The sequence below is a fragment of the Semicossyphus pulcher genome, unplaced genomic scaffold (genome assembly GCF_022749685.1).
Source record: "Semicossyphus pulcher isolate SPU_LCO1_2020_fin unplaced genomic scaffold, fSemPul1.0.p SCAF_6, whole genome shotgun sequence".
Lineage (NCBI taxonomy): Eukaryota > Metazoa > Chordata > Actinopteri > Labriformes > Labridae > Semicossyphus > Semicossyphus pulcher.
The window spans coordinates 33,015,876-33,038,439 of record NW_027211737.1 but is presented as its reverse complement, the minus strand read 5'-3'; the positions used below and the strand labels follow the sequence as shown (position 1 = coordinate 33,038,439).

Genomic DNA, 22,564 nt, shown 5'->3' with positions numbered 1-22,564 from the left:
TCATCTCCTTTCTCGTCAGCTCTTCTTCTGTGGAAAGCAGCGCTGTGAGAAGGATTTATTGATTTTTGGTACATGTCTCTTTATCCTATGAATTAATCGCGTCCTCGATCTAAACGATGTCTCCCTGTGCGTAAAATGCCGCGCTCGGTGCGTCCTGGCGCGGACGATTCCCTGGAACATGTGCGGTGTCAGTCGCGCTTCCTTCACGCCCCGCTGCTGTGGATCGGTGCTGAGCAGGAGTGGCATCTCGGCGACAAAATCTGGATGAAAGAGCGTCCTTTAGAGCTCAGGCATGCACCGAGTAGTGAGATCATTGGCGTTATAAATATCCCCCTGCCAGCAGAACAGCTCCAGCTCCTGCAGCCGGGGTAATGCCCAGCAGCGCTGCACGCGCGTGTGCGCGCCCGGACCTCAGGAGCGACGCCAACATGCTGGAAGCAGCCTGAGGAGAGTCTCGTCTTTGGAAGAATGAATGTTCCTCTCTACCTTCTGACCGCCGCTCACTTGCTTTGTGCCGCCGCCGGAGCTCAGCGCGTCTCTGTGGAGCGACAAGTTCAGGAGGAGGAGATCCGCTCGGGACGCAGGACCTGCAGGCTCTACTGTCGGGTCGGCATCGGCTTCCACCTCCAGATTCATCCCGACGGCAGAGTGAACGGCAGCCATGAGCCCAACCAGCTGAGTAAGTGTGTCTCTCCGGTGTCCCGGTGCACCGAGCTGCTTCACTACTAAATTATAAAACGTCGGACGCGCACGTGAGTCCAGCGCGTCCCGCTGAGACTGCGCACTGGGATCTGTAGTCCTGAATGTGCTCTGATTAATCCCCTCCTGTTTGCAGCTTTATCTGTTTTAAAAGTTTAAACTGCAGCGACTGAATCAGGAGAGAGGCTCGCGCTCCTGATCCTGTGAGGAGCCTGTTTGTGTCTCCGGATGTTGGCAGGTAGACTGTTTGTGGAAGTAACAGGTGCAGCAGGGAGACGGAGCAGGATGTGTTGGACTCCCAATCATCATAACGCTGCTCAGTACGCTGTAAAAAAAATCTGTTCTTTTTTTGTTTTGTTGAATCTTTTCATTGTTGACCTTAAAACTGGCGGGAAAATCGTTTTTTAGCATAACAAAGTTTGAACTTCTCTGTGAATGAAACAGGTCAACAATTAAGATATAAAGATATAAATGATTGGTTGAGATTAAATGACATCATAGCTCTCTTCCAGCTGATGAAAGATGGCTGACATAGAGGAGGTTACGGTGAGTCCACAGTATCTTTGATACCCTAATGTTGGCCCATATATCAGTCTACCTCCATTTAAAGCAAACACAAGTCAACTTTAAATGAGAGAGTAAGATCTTCTCCTCTTGTAGTTTAAAGTTTAAAAAGCATCAACATCAAGATTTCTGCCGATGTGTTAAAGTTTAAAGATTGTGTCTCTTGAATGAAAACTTTTTCTCTTCAGTCAAATAAAAAAAAAGATTTCGACTCCTATAAACGGGACTGAAGCGCTCCACAGACAGGTTCCGAAACCTCCTGCGTCCTGTCTGTGAGTCTGTCCCGTCTCGTCCACACAGAGGACTGAAGTCATAAATCACATGTTCGGTTTTTCTCCCTCGTCAGATCCCCGGTCACCGCTCCGCTGACGACACAGCTGGAGCTCAGCGTGAAAGTGCACTTGTGCCTCCATTCCACGGCCCCCTTCAGAAGAGTTGTCAGGTTACATGGACTTCAACAGGACAGCCGTGTGGGTCAGATCCTGCAGGGCAGCAGAGATGAGCAGCAGATTTGTTATATGAAGAATCTGTAACCATCAAACTGCATCAGGTTTCATGATTGACAGATCCTTCCTGCACAGTTATCATGTTCGTGTTTAAATAACAGATTGAACCACCGGGACATTTTTAGGCCAGTTTGGCATTTTGGCTGTCACCATGCTGGTGTTCTTGGAGCCGGAAGTGACCATATTTGGACGACTGGGTGGAGCTGGAGAGGAGCGGGGGGCTAGCAAACACAAAGCTATCAAAGTTGAACAGTTTGTGCCCGTGGTTAATTCATTAGCTGCCTAATTAGCTTGTTAGCCATCATGTTTCCTGCAGAATGAGAAAGACAGCGTCCAGGCTGTGAAACATCCTCTCAGTATAAAGTCAGACGGGTCCCTCTGATGGACATTTCTCACAGCTGTGTCCGTGCTAAGCTAACTGAAGCTAACCTCATATTTGGAGACGATTAAACTGAAATCATGTGACCTTCAAATCAAAAACAACACAGTGAAAATAATGAACATGAACTTTGCTCCAGTGTGTGAATCAGCTGGATGGGGAATGTCTCACTGCTGCTCGTCGGCCATGTTGGCTGCTTCTCTTTCATCCATGAGGCTCCGAGTTCTCCCTGTCGCTCACAGACGTCACATTATAGACGCCTCTCCTCCACGCTCCAGCTTCCCTCTCTGTCGGTAACCTCCTTTTCTTCATGTGACGTCTGTCCTGTGTGATGTGACCTGATGGAGACACCAAGGAAAGTCTCGTGTTGAGAAGGTGATTTGTGTTCAAATGAGGCGGTAGAAGAAGTTATATTCGGATATTACAGAAAACGGGGACAGTTATTTGAACTGTCGAGCAGGACGAGTGAGACACTGGCAGCAGGAGTAAAAATACCCCCGGCCATCAGTCACCAGAGCGTGTTGTCTGTCCTCACAGGTGTCCTGGAGCTCTTCGCCGTCTCTCAGGGGGTCATCGGCATCAAAGGGGTCTACAGTAACAGATTCCTGGCCATGAATAAAAGAGGACGGCTCCACGCTACTGTAAGAGTCACACACACTTCACACACTGCACACACACACACACACACACTGCAGGACTGTGTGATGGCTTTAAGTGGCACTTTGATACACAAGCCTGACATGTTTTTTATACTGTACAAGAAGCTGTTGATGAGCTGCGTCGACGTTACAGAACTACGATGAAGCAGAATTGGCGGCTTCATCTCCAACACAAACTAACACGATCGTGTCACACGTCTTCAGGTTGCACGTAAAAGATCTGGGTTGATCCAACAGAACAAAATGCCTGATATCCTGCTGGAGTCGTGTTTTTGTGCTCGTGAGAAATATAAGTTCAACGTCACTCTCTGGTTTTCTGTCAGGAAACATAAAACATCTGCCTCTGCCTCTGCAGCTGTAAAATGATCCACTACGTCTTCGAGCCTGACACATATACTGGTGGGCTGATATGGGCCAATCACAGCATCAGCACACACGCGTTCCGATTGCTGCCGATCTGAAAACCTTTTCCCAAACATATAAAGCAGAAAACAATGCTCATGGTGATTTAGACATGGTGTAGTTTGTTCAGCAGAGGGCGCTCCGACTCTACAGTGTACAATCCTCTCAGCACTGTCTGCGGCTCCTGTGGCCGAGCGTCACTGCCGAGCAGATGAAGTCAGACGGATCGTGAGCTGAGGGAGGTGTGGGGGAGGGGACGGAGATGTGAACTGCAGCTCATGGTTAAATTACTTACAGCTCCTGAAGACAAAGACTAAAGCTCCTTGCACAAACAAAATCACACTGTCTTTAGTGTTCAGAGCAGACGTCCTAACAGCGTCCTGACCCTGAACAACGATTTCATTGGGCCATAAAATGTGATGAACTTCTTCTGAACTCATGAAACTGGTGTATTTCTCCATCCATATATTTACAGTGTTACAGTGTCACAGTTTCATGTAGCAGACGCTTCTGTCCAAAGCGACGGACATCTGAGAGTTAATACGACACAAGCAACGATCGAGACAGGAGGGGGCGGAGTCAGTGAGAGCCAAGGCACAGCTTCAGGTGTGATCGGACACTGCTGCTGACAGGCAGAGCACAGGGCGTCATCAAGGTCAATATACTCATCATCATGAATATCCTAATCAACATCAACAGCATCCTCAGTATCGTCATCATCAATAGCATCAATATCATTAAGGTCAGAGGTCATAAAGAGCTGGGTCTTTAGCTTCTTCTTAAAGTTAAAGGGACTCTGCGGACCGAATGGAGTTTGGTAGCTCTTTCCACCACCGGGGGGCGACAGAGGAGAAGAGTCTAGTTAGAGACTTAGGGCCCTGTTGTGATGGGAGCACCAGGCGCCTTTCATTGGCAGAGCGTAGTGGGCGGGACGGAGTGTAGACCTGGATGAGGGCGTTCAGGTAGGCAGGAGACGTTTGCTGTTTGTAAGCGAGCGACAGGGTTTGAATTTGATGAGAGCGGCGACTGGGAGCCAGTGGAGGGATACGAGCAGTGGAGGGATAGGAGCAGTGGAGGGATACGAGCAGCGGAGGGATACGAGCAGCGGAGGGACACGAACAGTGGAGTGACGTCCTGTTTTGGGTTGATACCTGTCGCACTGCTGCGTTCTGGATCACCTGCAGAGGTTTTAATGTGCGTGCAGGAAGGCCTGCCAGGAGGGAGTTGCAGTAATCATTGTGTGATATCACGAGAGCCTGTACCAGCAGGTGTGTTGCATGCTCTGACAGGTAGGGTCTGATCTTCCTGATGTTGTACAGGGCAAATTGACATGACCGAGCGATCGAGGCCACATGAACCTTAACAGTCCGGGCAGACTCAGTGGGTATGAGTTCAGTTTGTCCGAGCTGGATGCTGATCTGTGGTTGCACAGAGGGACTGGCTGGGATGAGAAGGAGCTCAGTGTTTGTTCTATTTAATAGTTTGTGCAGCTTTGCATCTGTGCTGCAGAACTAAATCCCATAAATGTGACATCAGCATGTCACGGCACACTGTTGTAATCTTTAGCCACAGTTTCTGACACTTTCAAATCCCCCCAAACACACAGAATCAGCCCACAGCAGCTCGGCCTCGCTGCCGTCACCATGGCCCGCTGCTGGCTGACCGGCCGGCTCATCTGAGGGAGCGCTGGCAGGCGAACAGATAGAAGGGGCTCCCTATTAACATGTGTTAATGGGAAGAGCAGATTAAGTCCTGCCTGGGCCGGCTGATAGTATACAGAGGACGGATCAATATGTGGAGTAAACAATCAGCTGCAGAGAGCCGGAGCGTCTGCCAGCTGCTGAGGCTGTGAGCGCTGACGGACTGTTTCATGAAACTCTGTCAGCAGGGAGTGATGTGGCGTCTTTACTCAAAGTGCATCCACAGACACGGCTGGTCAGAATCTGCTAATGTGACTGTGCAGCAGCAGATTCTTACTCTGTTCTCGTTCCAGCTTATGTAAAGAAAAAAGAGAAACGTTGTCAGGGTCAAACACGTCCCCAACAAGATTTAAACACAAACACTGACTGAGCTGACTTGGACAATTAAACAATTCAGCAAAGACAAACACACTGCGTCAAACTAAAACCTGACCGTCATCTTTGTCTGACTCTGTGGCTTTGTTTGTGTCCTGTGGTCCAACACGTCGTCTGAACTCGTCTCCTGTTTCCAACTGTCGAAAAGTCATAAAATAAAGTTTCACCTCCACTTCCTGCACGGACTCAGAGGCAGAGCGTCTTTATGTGGCTGCTTTTGTCAAAAACATTATGTACATTGCAGTTTTGTGTGCAGTGAATCAAAGTCAGACATTTGATCAGTTTCTTTTCTGCAGTATCTCTAACTGTAGATTCCTTTCCCTCTGACTCTGAGACTCTGCTGTCTGGCTCCAGCCGGTGCAGTCGCAGCTTATTTTTGCCTCCGGAGCAGCTCTGCCTCAGAGAAATATTTGTACAACTAAAACTCCAGTCTGTGGCTACAGCTGTACTCTGCTATTTAACTGCCTTGATGATTCGGGTGGATGTAAAGCTCGGGGCCGCAGACAGGCTCGGGCCCCATGCCGGGGTGTCACCTGACACCCCGAACCTTCTCCCGTTTCATCGTCTGTCATCTTTAATATCTACATGTTTGCACAGTGGAAATTTATTGGCTAAATAACAGACGAGGAGACGGATGCACTTCGCTCTGCTCGACCTGCTCAGCAAGACATCGCAAACAGAAACGAGTGAAAGGTCAAAGGTCGCCTGCATGTGTGGAACAAACAGTGACGGGAGGAGGATGGAGGGGGGAGAGAGAGAGAGTCAGGAACACATGACATACATTTAATCATGTAGCTGCAGAAAAGGGTTTTTTATTTCCCTCTTTTGTGGTGACTCGTCTCAGCCACATTATTTAACACTCTGTAATGTCTGATCGTACAGTGACTGCATCGCTACATCACTGCATCACTGCATCACAGCATCACTACATCACTGCATCACTGCATCGCTGAATCACAACATCGCTGCATCACGACATCACTGCATCACGACATCACTGCATCACTACATCACAGCATCACTACATCACTGCATCACTGCATCGCTACATCACTACACCACTGCACCACTGCATCACTACATCACTGCATCACTACATCACGACATCACGACACCACTACAGATCGCGAGTTTATGAAATATTTTAAACTTGTAAGACACGATGAGTGTATGAAACTATCAACGAGAATGCTAAACAATCTTGTCCTCTAAAGGCTCCAACAACACAAACAGGTGAAGGTAAGCTCAGTGTCTGACAGCCAGCAGGATCCACCTGTCAATCAAGTGACCCTCCCCTTATGATTTAAGGCGTAATATAATTAAAACAGGTGTGTTATCAAAAAGTCCCCCCCCCCCGTACAGTTATCGTGAAGAGTAAAATTAGCCATTTATAACCAAACAGTTTTTGTACCAGGCTGTAAACATGTTTATTTCTGCTGTGATGCTCATCACCGAGGAACTGCAGCTTTTTGCACTGCATTGGCTTCATTTTGAACACCGGGGGTTGCTGCTTAGTGTTGTTTTATTTCATGTCTCAAAAGAAGTGTTTAATAAAGTTTTCAGTCCTGCAGATACAGGGCTGTGGATCTAGTTCAGTTTGAGGTGTCAGAGTTTAGTCCAATAAATCACTTTTTCCATCACTGTTTGGTAGAAATCAGGAATAATTAGAACATAAGTTAGTCTTCGCTAACTTTCCACCTCTGCCCCGATGCAGCTCACCCCGAGGATCATGGGAAAGGTCCCTTTAAATGAGTGTGACCAATGCAGCGCCTGCTTAAACAGCTGTACAAGCATTATGATTTTAACAATAAGATCTGTGGAATCCGGCTGCAGCCATTAAATCCTCTAAAACCCAGCGGGGGCCGGAGCTCCTTCCTGGTATGCATGTTTGTGTGTGTGTGCGTATGTGTGTGTACATTCAGACATGCTTCACTGGATCCGTTTCCAAATGTGTAACTCCCTGACTGCTACCAGAGCCGCGATGTTGCTCACACGTGGTGTTCTGTAAAATCACTGCCACCCAGCCACAGCAGAGAGGAGGAGGTCTGCTGGTTTTAAAACAACAGCCAGAGGAGCAGCGGGTCACTCTGAATAACTTACAGCTCCGTGCTCTCTCCTGTGACTGGCATGTTTACCAAGCGCTGTAATGGCATCATTTTCTGCTATGCTTCACTCTGCAGCAAAGCAGAACAGTTTGTTTGATTGTAGAACGGCACGAGGTTACACAAGGCAGCCGGACCGAGCAGGAGAGCAGGCATCCCGGAGTTTCCCACCAACGATATTTTAAGGCACAAAACAGGAAGATTCAGTGAATAACTGCGTCTCTGAGTATGAAGTGTGTGGCTGAATGTGAAATAGTGCTACGATCTTTATGTTGTGTGGCACAAATGTTACATTTACCTGAATCTTTAAGGAGGTTTGGTTCAACCTGGTCTTACAACAGTTCAATAGTCTTAAATAAATCTTGTACAAAGACATAAATGTTCCATCTTCTTGTTGTCAGCACAAAATGCAAACCAAAGTTTGTCAGTAGTTTATTACATGCCTGCAACATGAAAGCCTTTAGCCTTGTAGGCTTCTATAAAGAGACCCAACATGAATCCACCATGAGCATGTCTCTGGCTCTTACAGCACCAACCTAACATGCTCAGAAATACTCCTGTGATCCCTGGAATGAGTCACATTTATTCAATACATTGTCAACACACTGGATGAAGCCATAATGAGATGTTGATCAGTACGAAGGAGCCTCTGCTGCTGTCAGTCAAATCAACTCTGAGATAAGAAGTCTGAAACCGCCTCCCGATGGAAGTGAAACCTTGTTTAACAGGTCAGAGCACAATCACCGTTACAGGTGGACATGCAGCAGCGTGTGGTGTTTGAGTGTTTGTAAAATGTCGATATGTGAATGAGTGTGTCTGATCGGTGTAAACTCTGATTTAATCAGTGGGGAGAACGTGGCTGAGTTGAGTTTATTTATCTTAAACAATCAACCACATGAAATGACATAATAAAAAGAAAACACAAACATAAACTGTTAAATCTTACAGTCAATATAAACAAAAGAAAACACAACAAAAGGGTTCGAGAAGGAGCAGAAAGAAGCAGATGCTTATTTAATCCTGCCCCTTCCTCACAACATCATTCATAAACACACTTTCATCAATCTAAAATAACAGAGCTGAGCTCCAGGTGCTCGTTGGTGCAAAGCCAAAGGATCCATTACTTCTCCCCCCCAACATAAAGACAAACACAGGCTTAGGTTTCATGCTAGCATGCTAACAGAGTTCACACATGTTCCACAGCCGAGCCTTGATTATACGAGGAAGGATCCAGTTTCACGACTTCAGAAAGGGAACAATTAACTGGTTTAAAGGATCGTTCATTATTGATTGGCCCTGCAAAGCTGGCCGTCGCTGCCAGAAGATCGTCTTTAGAAGATGGACGATGGTTTGATGGTTTAAGAGATCGGGAAAGCAAAAAACACCACCTTTGCTTTCATTAGCAGTGAATGCATAAATCGAGTAACGACTCTTTATCTCATCTTTGTCTTCCTCTGTAGGAGTGGTTCTCAGACGACTGTAAGTTCAGGGAGCGTTTCCAGGAGAACAGCTACAACACGTATGCCTCAGTCCTCCACAGGAACCACAGGACGGGCCGCGAGTGGTTCGTGGCCCTCAACAAGAGAGGGAAAGCTAAAATGGGCTCCAGCCCACGGGTCAAATCCCAGCACGTCTCCACCCACTTCCTGCCCCGGGTCAGCCTGCACGACACCAGAGAGCGGGGCTTCACCATCACAGAGCGGAGCAAAGAGAGGAGGAAAGCCCCGCCCCCAGCCCCGCCCAAACCTCTGACCAAGGCTAACATCCACACGGGGGCAGCACCGAGACGAACGCAGGTCAAATACTGGCCCAAGTACCGGTTTGGATAAAGGGTCCGAGGGTTTGGGTATAAAAGACATGGACGTCCACATAAAACTGTTTATTTATCACATGAAGTCATTCCGGGTCTCTGACGTGTGAAAACCTCAAAGGGCTGCCGGGTACAACCATCCAGCTCTCACTGCAGAAGCTACGACCATAGAGTGGAGATGTTTTTGTATTTGAGTCGATGCAGAGCTGTCCTGTTTTTATGTGTGTGCATGATGAACTCTTTTTTTAATGTGTCATACTGTTGAAGCTGAACTCGGCCGGCTGACAGGAACCCATAAAGTTCTCTTCTAACTCCCACCTCGTCAAATACAGCCGCCTGGTCAGCAGCCCGTTGCTACACAGTCTCACTCTGTAGGTTCGTCTGGTGACATTTCTGGACGCTGTTTTCATGCTTATTGTTTTAATGTGCTGTAAAAGTCAGGTGACGCAGTAAGAAGAGCAGGAAGGTGTTCTTGGGGTGCGATGGATGGATCAAACAACAGAGGAATTTAATAACTGAGACCAGGGCCTGATTTTGATGTGAAGTCGGTGACTTCTTTTACAGAGTTGTCTTTTAAGTCACGTAACATTAGTTACGTAAGTATTGTACGTACGTTAATGATGTAAGTACCTTTTAAAACCCAAAATATAATCCTTACGATAACCACAACGAACTGCTTTTCAACTTTAACCAAGAATTCGGGGATAAAACTGAAAGAATATGATTGGTTTGTGGAATTCAGCTTTAAAAACGGAATAATAATCACATCCTAAACAGGTTTGCTCTTCCTGTTCTTCGATCGATAAAGCACCTCATAAGTTCGACTTAAAGGCATCCCTTTAGACACTTCAGACGTGGAAAGCTCTCTACACCTGTGCTTCGAAGCATCTCCTGCCTAAACAAACAACCGACTGTCCCCCTCCCAACACCAGATCTGAGATAATCATCACGAAAACGAGGGCCGGTCCTCTGGAGACCCCCCCCCCCTCCTCCTGGACAGCTGTGAGGGATCAAGGAGAAAACTGTCCATCAAAACTGCCATTTTAGCAACCGGCTGTCCTCAGAAAATCCAGAGTCATGACCTCGAGGAATTCCCCCCAGGAGGAGCCGCGCCGCTGTCACCGCAAGGATAAAGATGGCGAGAAGGAGAGGGTTGGATCTTGAGGTGTATCAGATGGCAAACAGCCGGGGGAGGGCCGAGCGGGAGGCGTCTCTGGGGAGGAGGTTAGGATGTAAAGTACGTAATCTACCCTCCCAGAGAGCTGAACTTTAAATCAGGTGCTGTCTCTGATTTAACTGTTTGAATAACTTGAGCTCGGGACACATTTTGTGACAGATTTAAAGACATTCAAATGGACTGTCTGTCAAATACTTCTGTCTCATTCCACTGTGAGAACCTGTGTATTCATCAAGTTAAATCATGTTCATAATGTTTGTGTTACAGAAAGTCTAAAAACCTGCGTAAGATGGTCAAAGCTCCTGAAATAGCATTAATCCTTGTCAGACTTGTTGAGGTGAACTGCAGCTGAAGAGAGCATGCTAACATTACAGGGGAAACACCCTCAGATAGCGGAGGACAAGTGATCCAACAAGCTTCTATTCAAAGGTGAATAAACGGGTTAAAACAGTGGAAAAGCATAAATATATACGTATACATACAGTACGTGTATAGATGTGTGCGTCCTCATTAACATATCACGCTGTTTAATGATCTTTGTGATGTCATCATGTTGTTGGTCCTCAAAAACATCCCAAAGAAATATTTTTTCTACCTGAATTTTTTAATGAAAACTTGTAAATGTATGAAGAAGAGTTTTTATGTTATATGACGAATAAAAAATAAATACATCAGAGGATATTTATGTGTTATGTGACACGTATGAGGCCAAATGTGCTTACTCAGAAAGAGATGTTCCACAAGCTTTATCATTGTTATTATTGTTATTATTGTTATTAGTTCCCAAAGAAGATGCACTGGCTGCAGAAAGAGTTGTAGCAGCACCGTGTTTTTGTGTTAGCTGACTGATACTCTCTGCGTCCTCTGAGGTCCCAACAGGTGTCAGTCTAAAGCAGACCTGAGTGCTGACTGAACATCATCATGGTGCAGTCAGCAGTGATTCTACTGCAACACACTGAGTCCACTCTGTAAAATAAATTAAAGTATTATACGTGCTACGGAAGATTTCTTTCCCTTTGGAATGAACACGTCTTCGCCTGTTTTGTGGCTAACTAGACGCTCTTGACTCCACTTACTTCCTGTTGTTGGAAAGAGTTGTTGAGTCCACCTTTAATGGAAGTGAATAAAAAATGACTTCTTTAATTGCATTTTTCACAGCCACTTGAAGTTACAGTACTATACGTGCTCAGCCCAACCCGCACTACCACTACTGTAACAAACAACAATAGACAACATAAGAATAGAAAGCATGGTGGATACCATCAGCACAAAATGCTACCATAGATTATGTAACCAAAAATTGATGGCCAAAACAAATACTTCAACATCTGTGATTGTCCACTGATGACATGTTTACATCTGTCTTTTACAACTCATACAGCATGCATGTTTGTCTCGCACTGGTATGAATTCACAGGTGGCCAATAGAAGAAGAAGATAAGGGAAGAGGACCTGATTCATTTTGGCTGATTAGATGTTGGGTTAACTACCCCCTAAAATATCTGAATTGGTTTAAGAGAAGCTCAATCGAGAGGAGGGCAGCAACACAGCAGCTGTGAGGTTACAGCCTCCATTTCACACACTTTCACCTCTCCTGCCCTGTTACTTCTTCCTGCTTGTGGTGTTTCCTCACAACAGAACTTTAATCTATCAAGATCTTCTCAAATTACCAAAAATATATGCAGGTTTCTAACAAAATGAAGAGGATTAAACTGTGCGAGGGTCTGGTTTAGTGTGCATTCATTCTTTTCTTTTATGTACTTAGAGGATCTGCAGCAGCCTTAGAGCCAGCACACATGTCATAAAAAAATCTTTTTCAGGCTTACATTTATTTGTTCACTTTCAGCATGTGCTGTTCATTTTCCATAAACAGAAGTCTTATATAAAAGTTATAACTGTTCTCAGCGTGGTCTATGCCTGCTGTTAGGAGCTGTATCTCTGGTAAATGTTCACTGGAAAATCAGGTGACATGAGTCAGAATAGTAAAGAGAGAGCGAGTAACCACCATGAGAAACACTGTTCAACACAGAATAACAACAGAAGAGTTGAATGTATTATTCATACTGGTGTTAAATAATGAAGCAGGTCTTTATTTCTAGGTAAGAAAAACACTGTGACCTCAGAGAAATGAGACCGAGCTTGCGTGACAGTCTTTTGTTTTAAGTTGATCCCTCGTTAACAAACGTACATATCTGCTTCTCTGACGCCAAACCGTCCCGCCTGCTACCTCCACTTCCTGTTGTCTAATGCATCTGTGTGCGCTCATATTGGTCATAAGTTACACCGCTGTTTCAGCATGAGAGCACATTCATCACACCATTTTAAATCATTCCCTCTCTTTGCCTGGACGTCACGGCAGAGCTGTTAAAAGTCTACTGACAGAGAAAAATTAAACAAAATGATCATAAAAGATGATAATCACAGCCAAGAGACACAATATTTCTTTACATGGAACCAAGAATATCACATTAAATATCTTATTTTATATTTTGCAGTCTGGAAAAGGTAACAAACACAGTTAACTGCAGGATGTGGACTGACATCATGGGACCTTGCCATCCCCTTTATAAGTTTAGACTATATATGAGGTTTGAATTGAGTTCAGTTCAGCAGATATAAATATGATAAGATAAGACAGAACTTTATTAATCCTGACGGACATTCTGGTGTCAGATTGCTCCAAAATTACACGACCACAACAACTCAAATAAAAGTGAAATATAATATATAAAGTGTATAGGCCTATGGGCTAAATGCAAAGACACAGTGCCTAATGGAATAACAATAGATGTCTGATAAGTTATTTACAAAAGTAAGCTAAGTATTACAGAGGACATAAAGTAGGTGGAGTTTACTACCCGTTATGTTTGTCACATTTCTTTCTTGAGGTTTACCCACATAAAAATATTTTTTAGGCAAACTACCGACGATCAGAGCAACTAAAGTTTCATTATAGAGGAAACAAGTCATGAGGAATCAAACAGAAAGTGGAGGCTTTCCAGTGTTACAAGCAAACTACACGAGTCTCAGTATTCATGCTTTTACTGTGAAGGAGCGCGTGGCCATTTACTGTGAAGGGAATGAAGGGCTTTTACTGTGAAGGGTTGGAGAACCTGGTCTGAAATAGCAAAATGCGATTAACCAAACAGAGAGAACACAAGGAACAGCATAGTGCTAATAAACAAGCAAACACAGTTCAATAAAGTGATAAACAGACCTCTTTTTATGTCACTTTTCAGTTCACTTCCTGTCTCCTTCCTACTTTTCTTCTACTGTGATTAAAACCAACAGAAGACAATTACCAGGACCTGGAAATCATTTTGATAAGGAGCTCAAAGGAACAAGGAGAATCACCACTGGTATGTAGGCCTATCCTATGTACTGAAGAGTAAGTGGTCTCCGTTTTTACAGTAAACATTTGGTGTATAAAGTTTAATTTTCATTCATTGAAGTGTTGTAACGTACCTTATTGACTGAAACCACCCTTTTTCTCTTTCTCCTCACAAGGAAACCGGTAAAATGACCTCTGCAGGTGTTTTTTTTTATTCAGAAATGTTAAAACTAAGGGGAACACAACAGTGCAAATGCGCGGACTGAACCCGGAAAAAAACTAAATACGGAGGTGTTATGTCATGACTTAACAGAGCTGTACAAAATGTATTTATTTATTTTTGCGTCACTTTAATTTACTTATATAGATTTTTTAAATAACTTCTGATTATATTTTTCACATTTCATATGTAACATTAAATAAAAAAACAGATCTTTAACAATTTAATAATGTTTCAGATTTAATTTATTTTTTCTTATGCCGCCTCATAGCCGACTTCCGTTTCCGGTTATTGTGCCGCCAAACTGAAATAAAGGTAAGGCGGTTGCCATAGCAGCCGCGTATCACACAGACAACGTGAAGATGGAGTAAAGATAAAGTCTCAACGATTCTATAACAACGTTTAAGACTTTTACAAAGATTATCTGAACTTTAACGTCACACCAATGGATTCGTTAAACTTAAAAGTGAGTCACTTTTCTTATAAGTTAGCATTAGCTACCTTCCCCTACGGTTCTTATCGTGCTTTTTTGAGAGCTTGTCAGCACTGCGTTCACCAGAGTATGACTTTAAGATTAACTTTAATAATCTGCCACAATGCTCTTTATCAAAATATACATTTTGATTTTTAAAAAACAAAATAATCCCCTTTTCAATTCGGCATATACCAAATCCTGCAATTCGTTCATAATAACAGTGCAAGTTAAATAGTTTCAGATTCCTTGCTTTTAAGAAAGCAGCAGCAGCAAGCTGACTTTGGATTTGTTCACGTTTACTTTGACTATTACTAAGTTAAATGTCTGCCGTATTGAACATTGTAAGCTTAAGATTGTTAATGATTTGAATGGACGTTTTACGAGGAATGCCTCTCTTTCCGATGAGCGATTTGACACACTTGGCAATATTTTGAATGGAATCTGGCGTATGCTCCTATTTATACTCAAAACGACGTATTAATTGATCAATTTGACAGAGTTTCATTACATTTCACTCTACAAATTATTAAATAAAAAAATCGTTGTCTTTTTGACGGTTTTCATTGGCACGGATTAACCATAAACTGTATCTGGAGTCATGCAGGCTTTGCCATGGGGTTGAGTTTTGCTGATGTAGTGTTCGTGATTAATCGCTAGGTGGCAGTCACACACAGGTTTGGTAATAGGGGTTTAAACAGGGCATTACAAGGGAACTACTACCAATCCAATTACTTTAAGGTTGCTACATTAAAGAAAGTAGATAAATTAATTTTTTTTTTCACTCCCAAATCATGCATATAATTTTAAAGTGGTTAAGACAACATGAACTTTATTAACAACATCATTTGTCTTCTGTGGTCATCTGTTGCTCTTTGTGTTACTGTTCTTTGGAAATACAGAGTTTAGAGAGACTAACAGGTCCTAACCACTATGATTGAAAATTCCAAATTTAGAAGGCAACTTTGAGACTATAAGTTTAAGAATTATTTAAATAGTGTAGTTTCAAGGATTCAAAAGTCTTAATTTTAACCTACAAATGATGTTATCTGAAACATATCCTCTATCATGACAAGATCACTAAGTTTTTAATTAATGGTGAGTAAGGCATCAAAAGAGAACAAAATAAATAAAATACATTGTACTTATTTATTTTTTGTAAGAAGAAGTCTCAGTTGATAAGTTTAGAATTTGCATCCTTCAACAGAAAACTCTTTTTTATTTACTTCTGTATTTTTTCGTATACTATTTACTTATTTTCTTTTTTGCATATTTCTTCAGGTTTTTGGTCTTAAACTATATTCTTACTGATACCAATAGTTATTGATGGAGCTGAATTGAACAATGGAATATCCTGCCTTTGCCCAGCAGATGGCACTCTCGCTGATGCTAAACGTAGCTGCTGTGGTGGCCACTTTGTTTGAACACCTGTGTCCACACAGAAAGCAGAACCCCTCATATCTGAGCTGATAATCAGCAGCAGTCCATCACTATCAAACTCAATCACCCTTGTGTTGTGACACAGTGCAGTCAGCCCAGGTCAGCTCACCTGTGCACTCTGGCTGATAACACCTGTGTCTGATAAATCAGCTAATTATAAACCTATTTTACCCCAGATGGAGTTATTTAGGACTTTTCAGAAACTATGACCACAAAGAAAACAGACTATTAGGTTGCAGGATGTCTTTTCCCAGGATAGATGTTGTATAATATTAATGTGTGTCGTCTGTTAGAAGCAGCTCATTCAAACAGACTTTACTAAATGAGCCTTGAAAATGAAGACATTGATTTTCAGGCCAGTTTTAGGACCAAAATGTCTGAGACTCATTTCTGGTGAGCCACATCAAAGATGGAGGAAAATATAACTTTTCCTGTCGGGTGCGGACGCAGGCCGCCTTAAGGGATTCTGGGTAGGAGGACATGTGGCCGGAGCTTTGATCTGACTAAACCTCAGGATCTGACAGCAAGATTTGGTTTTTAGATGATGACTTTGTGGCTCAGCTTTAATGGCGGCCAGGCTGCTAACTGAGATCGGAATAATGTAGAGGCACCAACACACGTACACTCACACACACAGGCGTAATGTGCCTGTGCGGAGGAATGAAATCACACTTCATCCAAAAACAGCTAAACTATATCTGAAGACCGTGGTGCTGCAGAACAGGCTGCCGCTTCCATCTTTTGGAGAGGAAGTGGAACATTTTCAAACTAGAGGTCAGCGTGGGGAGTAAATCCCTGAAGAAACCTGACTGACAAAACTTTAATTTGTCTGTGGTACAGAAAGTGCTAATATGAATATAGACAACTGAAATAATAGATAAGTACTTTTCAAGTTTTTTCTGTAATTTTTTTTCCTACATTTTCATGAAGACCCGCCCACAGTCAGTTGATTGACAGCTGGGCTGAATTATGGAGAGTAAAATGGAAAAGCATGAGGCAAAGTACTTGCCTCCTTTTGTATTTTGTTATTTTTCCTTAACTTACAATTTTTTTATTGACTTATTTATTTTATTCTTTCCTCCTTTTATTGCAAATGTATGCTTTCAATTAAAATACCTTCTGACTAAAATATAAGTATTTAGTGTAGATACTATTGGGATTAATCTCTGGTTCCAGCTTCCTAAATGTGTGCATAATATTCCACTGTTCTGTTTGTATGCTGAATATATGAAGGTTGTGTATTGTTTAGGAGACAAAACAAGCATAAGGAGAAAGAGAAAGGCCCTTTTGATTACTGATATTTAATAACAATATTAATAGAAGTTGAACTTCCAAAATGTTGAAAAATTCAGGTTTGACATCATCTGACACTCGGCAGCCCCTCCATCAGACTCAGACCTGTGTCCCCTCTCCCCTCTGACTCCTCTCCTCACCGTCTCCTCCTGCAGAGCGGGGAGTCGGCCCGTACGCTGGTGGAGCCCGGACACAGGAGCCGGAGCAGGGAGGAGTTTGAGGAGAAGACAGCATCTGCACGAGCTGTGGAGGCTGCAGAGGACAACGCTTTCTACAACAGGAGACGTCCAATGTGAGTTTACTTCCAACCAACCCCAACACGCTCACTGACATCATAATAAGACTTTCTTACAGCCCACTGACCATCAGACCAAAGCCTCAACAAATTCAGTTCATTCATTTCTGTCTTCCGGCAGCAGCTGGAATAGTTATTCTCTGCTAAGTGAATCAGCTCACCGAGTCTTTCACATCCCGTGCTGTCGCGGTTTGAGCTTCTTACATCACCCTTCATGATTTCATTTTACAAAAGACGGGATAAATGGGAACAATTCATCACGTGCACGTTGTAAAAGAACTAAGCCTTTATCTAAACGAAGTGCTCCCATCTGTCGACATTAAAATGTAAGTTAATATAAACAAGCAGAATGACAGAAGAACAAACAGTCTTTTATAAACTGCTCTCTTTACGAACACGATCATAAAGACATGTGGGTGTGCTATCTGCTTTGATGACAAGCCAGAGCAGACTCACACACACGCACGCACAGTATCCAAACATTTACCTGTGAGGTGTTAAATTTGATTGAATCCTCAGATGCTTATCCAAACGTGCAGATGCCCCCTCCCCCTCGTCTAAACGTGTGTGAACATCAGTGACACGGTGAAACAGGAGCCTCCACACCTGCATCACAGAGATATTAGGCAGCAGAGCTCTTTCATCTCGTCCCAACAGGATCCAGGAGGGAAATGTGGTACGGGAACGTCGGGATGTTATAAACCCAGCAGTCTGTTCAGAGGCCAACATGGACAGTTTAAAGGTGTCAGGCTGAAACGTTAGAGCCGTCACTACGTTTGAAATACAGGATCAGAACATCCAGTCAGGCGATGTGAAGGACTGTTCCACATAAAGACATCAGATACAAACGTGTTTGGGAAGAAGACCCTGGTTACACTGGAGCAACATGCATGAAAAGGAAACATCCAAACATCCATAAAAGCTCCTGACCTTTGCTTCACAGTGACCTGGTGTTTTTTTGTTTATTTTTTTAGCTGCTTAACATTTTTTAAAAAGTCGTTTTCAAAAACGTTTCAAAACATCTCCAGAGAAGAAATCAAGTATATTGCAGGTGTGATGTTGAAGCTTATAAAATGTATTTACATATATCATATATATGTTTGATCACCATTGAGATGTGTTATATCTGTCATGGATGAAATGTGACTGCAGCTGCTGTCGACATGTTTGAAGCCACAAACTTTCAGAAGAGCTGCGAACACAGCGATCAATACTTCCTATACTGACGTGCTCTCTTCAAAGAACGGTCCAACCTTCAGAGTTCACTGAGAGGAGAACATAAGCCTCGAGTCCTCACAGCTGAGAAGCAGCAGTTAGAGGATGTCTGACCTTCTTCTTTTACTATTTCAACAAATGTGGATGCTGACAGAGATCTGAGTTGTTTCTCTTCTGTGTTCAGGTGGAGAGACTTTTTGCCAACAAAACCTTTGAATGTTCCTTTTAATTAATTTTTCATCAGTGAAACATCTGGAAAAATGTCTTTGTTTTTAAGCAGGTGAAAAGAACATTATTTTTGTCCCGGCAAACTTCTTTGATCACCTACTAAAACCTTGTTTCACTTTGTAAAACGTCTTCCTGTCAGCTGCTTAACAGATGACAAATAAACATGAAGAAACAAAAAGTGTATGCACCTGTTCTGGAGTCCGAAACACAGGAGAGAAACTGTTCAGATCAGAAAATAGATCCAGAATGTTCAACCTCCCATTCCTCTCAGCGCTCCTATAAATAAATCATCTATAAGCGATTTATTGTTTTCAGTTTCACCCTCACGGACGCCTCTCAGTGCCACTTCATTCTCAAAAGAAATATTTTCAGCCAACGATTCCTCAAAATGTTTCCCACAACAATCACAGAGTCACCCTTCAGTGCGGAACCAGCGTACGCTTCTCCTCTACGGGCACGTGTGTTTTAAGTGAGCAGCCTTTTTGATCCTTTTGTAATGAATTTGACAGGATCGTGTTCCATAAAAGCAGGAGAACAGATTACTGCCAGATTTAAAACATTTTTTAAAATATAAAAACACCTGTTGGAAACACAAGAGGACATCAAATACAAAACAGACTTTGGATATCCCTCCCCGGCTCACTCGGCTCGCTCAGCATGATTAATTATAAATTGTCCTGTTTTGATCAGCGCTCTCCATCAGATGAGAAAGCTGCGTTAATAATCGGGAAACACTCGGGACAGTTTCAGCCTGTTGGTGATTTTTTAGTCACTAAGCAGCTTCTCCAAAGGACTGAAACTTAAACGTGATCGTGTTCTCGGTGAACGATACCTGACAGCTAATGAATGTCATATTTTCATATTAAATTTAACTCTTGAATAAACGTGTGAAACGTCTGCTGTGTGTGAGGTTTCCTCTCACTGTTGTCACTCATCATGTGACCTGTGGAGTAAAATCACTTCTCAGCTGCTGTTTGGATTATCGCTTCACTGCCAACCACCTGTAGGCTCTACTTTATAAACTATGAGACCCAGCAGGGTTTATTTTACATACGTGTGTGTTTGAACTAATTAACAGCTCTCATCGCTCGCCCACATTTTGATCTGACATGTTGGAAAAACCTCTGCACCACATGTGCAGCTTTTTTCCATCCAAAGTGTCAACTTTGAGCCTCTCTGTGTAAATGCAGATTTCTGTTTCCTTCCACCAAACTGACCTCTGACCTCCTGTTATGGTCACATTGTGAAAACACAGAGACTCCAGAATGCAAGGTACCACCTGCAGTGTGAGCACAGTCTGAACAGTGTTGCTGGCAGATGAACGGTTAACAAACCAATCAGGAGGAACTTGGTTTTCCAAAAGTCCTGAAGATTTATTTTCAGGTTTTTGTGGATTATTAACGAGGCTCATTGATGTATTTATGATTTCTGTTTTCATGTGTTGTGATGATGTGGGGGCGTGGTGGGAGAGCCTTCTTGTAGAGACATAAATCCATCAACAAAAAGTGATGTCAGGAATAAGCACGCATTTGGCTCTGCATTTATTTGTGCCTCCTTTCAGCACATGTTAATCTTTGTTCCAAACACAAACACTTGTCTAAGACTCATGCACCTGCACACTGATCCTCTGCTGGCACCGGGCGGGCCCCTGCCCCCCCCTGTAGGCTTTAACCTATGTCTCCCACATCTTTCTTCTCTGCTCTGTCACTGCTCTGTTTTCCTCCCTTCCTCTCTCTTCTGTTCTCCCTCCCCGTGCTCTCTGGGAGACCTTTAGTGCCTGCAGGTGTATAAATAGAGCTGTTTTCAATTAAGGGCCTAACCTCGCCTGTAGCGTGCATCTGATCAATGAATGCCCCTGCACCTGTGGTAATAAAATACCGAGGGAGGGGAGACAGTGCCGTGAATGCTAATCAGATGCTGCCCTGTTGTTGCCCCGGCCCTTTCTTAAGGCCAACACGCTCCTCCTGACAGCCTGGCTGTGAACAAAAGACCCGCTGCTCCCATCAGAAGTGAAACTCTATACGTGATTGAAGAAGGAACCATGAATGAATGGGATGCTTATCGTCAGTTGTGCGGTTGTTTGGTTAGGGGGAGGACCAACGGGAAGTCAGATCGTTGAAGAGCAGGGTTGGGTTCTGATAGTCGGTTTAACTTTTAGGATCTGGTTTCAAGCTGGCTGAATACTTGGATTTGTTAAACAGAGTGTTGTCGTCTGTTGGAGCAGGTCGTGATAAACATTCAGATAGCTGTTAGCTATGAGCACTCCTGTAGTTTATCTGGTTCTTTGATTTGAAGCTTGGAGCCACTGAAGCAGCTGCTGTGTTTGATGAGTCGGGAGCAAGAACAGGCTGAAACCCAACAAAGAAAATGATGAGTTAGAGTTTGTTAGAACGTTTAAACAGCTCCACCTGCCACATGTTGTCAATTGTGTTTTGTTCAATGCAAACAAAACACATGCATGTAATGGCTCCTGTGTTGTCTCCTGGACCAGACTCACATGTGATCTAAAGTGAGAGACAAACAAAAGGAGCAGGAGAGCCCTGCTGAGCAGACGTGAGGCCTTGTTTCCTCTCTGCTCCGCTCTGGCTCGGGACCACGAGTCCGTGTCAGCACATGTCCTGACCTCGCGTGCTCACGGCGGCCCTGCGAGGTTTCCATCAGGCTCCCCGCGATCTCCCCACCGTCCAAACCACAGCCGCGCTCATTGTCCATTGTGCTGCTGCGTTTTCACAGTCCGCCTCCTCACTCTCTACTCTATATTAAAAGTGAGCTATCAGTCGCCGTGCCAAGTAAAACCAGTGCCACGAACACGCACAGAGAACACATTTCAGCCTCCAGATGCTGAGCAAAAATAAGATTGTGGATGTGACTGACATGAGAAGCCTCACAGAGCTGATCCAGGGCTCATTCTTAGCGAGCCAAACCCCCGCCGCTCTCCACGACTGCTGCTCTGGCGAGGGCCCTCAGGCGACCAGGTTGAGCAGTTTCTATTACATCTGCTGTCAAGCCAATTGCCTTCTTTGCACTTTGTGATTGTGGACGTGTGTGTAATTCTGGAGCTCTGTCCAAAGACACACACACATCCTGCCAGCTTCAGCTCACCACGCAGCATATACATCAACACACACACACGCACACGCGCACGCACACGCACACGCACACGCACACACAGCGGTTTAAGTCCAGCTGGTGCAGCAGATGATAAATAACGCGCTGTAGTCTGACGTGGATGTTTCCACATCTTCTGACTCGTTCTATATTTCATATTAATGACTTGATTAATGAGACATCTGCCATCACTCAGCGTCTGCATGGAACACACACACAAATATTAGGACTTGCTTTGACAAAATATTCCTCAGTCAGGGTCTCCTCACGGGCTGTTTCTGGAACTTTAACCACGTCTGACTCGCACAGAGGTCGAGGTTGGTGGATCTCACAGCATTCTGACTGCAATGTGCTCTCAATCAATCAATCAATCAATCAATCAATCAATCAATCATTTTTTAAATTTATTTAGCACCACATCAAAACCAAGTTCTGGGATGTGTTTAATGAGCTCTCTACGGCCGAGCTCAGACGACACGTTGAGGTGGATTTATACCTGAATCACCCCAGGCAGCAGTCGGGGGGGGGGGGGTCCTGATTATCTGGTAATGTGAGGGTTTGACAGATCCTATCTTTGACCTGCTCACAG

At 43.8% G+C, this 22,564-nt stretch overlaps 2 protein-coding genes across 2 annotated transcripts in view; both read left to right on the top strand.

Moving 5' to 3' along the window:
* Positions 1–468: 468 nt before the first annotated feature.
* On the top strand, positions 469–9,215 carry fgf5 (fibroblast growth factor 5). The gene is made up of 3 exons (XM_069683810.1): positions 469–679; positions 2,686–2,789; positions 8,847–9,215. Exons 1-3 carry the CDS (start codon positions 469–471, stop codon positions 9,213–9,215), a joined length of 684 nt encoding a protein of 227 aa, XP_069539911.1.
* A 1,116-nt stretch (positions 9,216–10,331) lies between these two features.
* The window catches only part of cfap299 (cilia and flagella associated protein 299), a 74,637-nt gene continuing 62,404 nt past the window's right edge, over positions 10,332–22,564 (top strand). The window contains exons 1-3 of the mRNA XM_069682767.1: positions 10,332–10,428; positions 14,332–14,390; positions 17,285–17,421. Coding sequence (XP_069538868.1) covers positions 10,332–10,428; positions 14,332–14,390; positions 17,285–17,421 — 293 coding nt within the window. The remainder of the gene's footprint in view (positions 10,429–14,331; positions 14,391–17,284; positions 17,422–22,564) is intronic.

Bases quoted from the DNA above. Each gene is read 5' to 3' on its own strand.
- fgf5 (XM_069683810.1), top strand. From the start codon at position 469: ATGAATGTTCCTCTCTACCTTCTGACCGCCGCTCACTTGCTTTGTGCC. The intron at 680-2,685 runs GTAAGTGTGTCT...CTGTCCTCACAG, and splicing joins CCATGAGCCCAACCAGCTGA to GTGTCCTGGAGCTCTTCGCC. The intron at 2,790-8,846 runs GTAAGAGTCACA...CTTCCTCTGTAG, and splicing joins GAGGACGGCTCCACGCTACT to GAGTGGTTCTCAGACGACTG.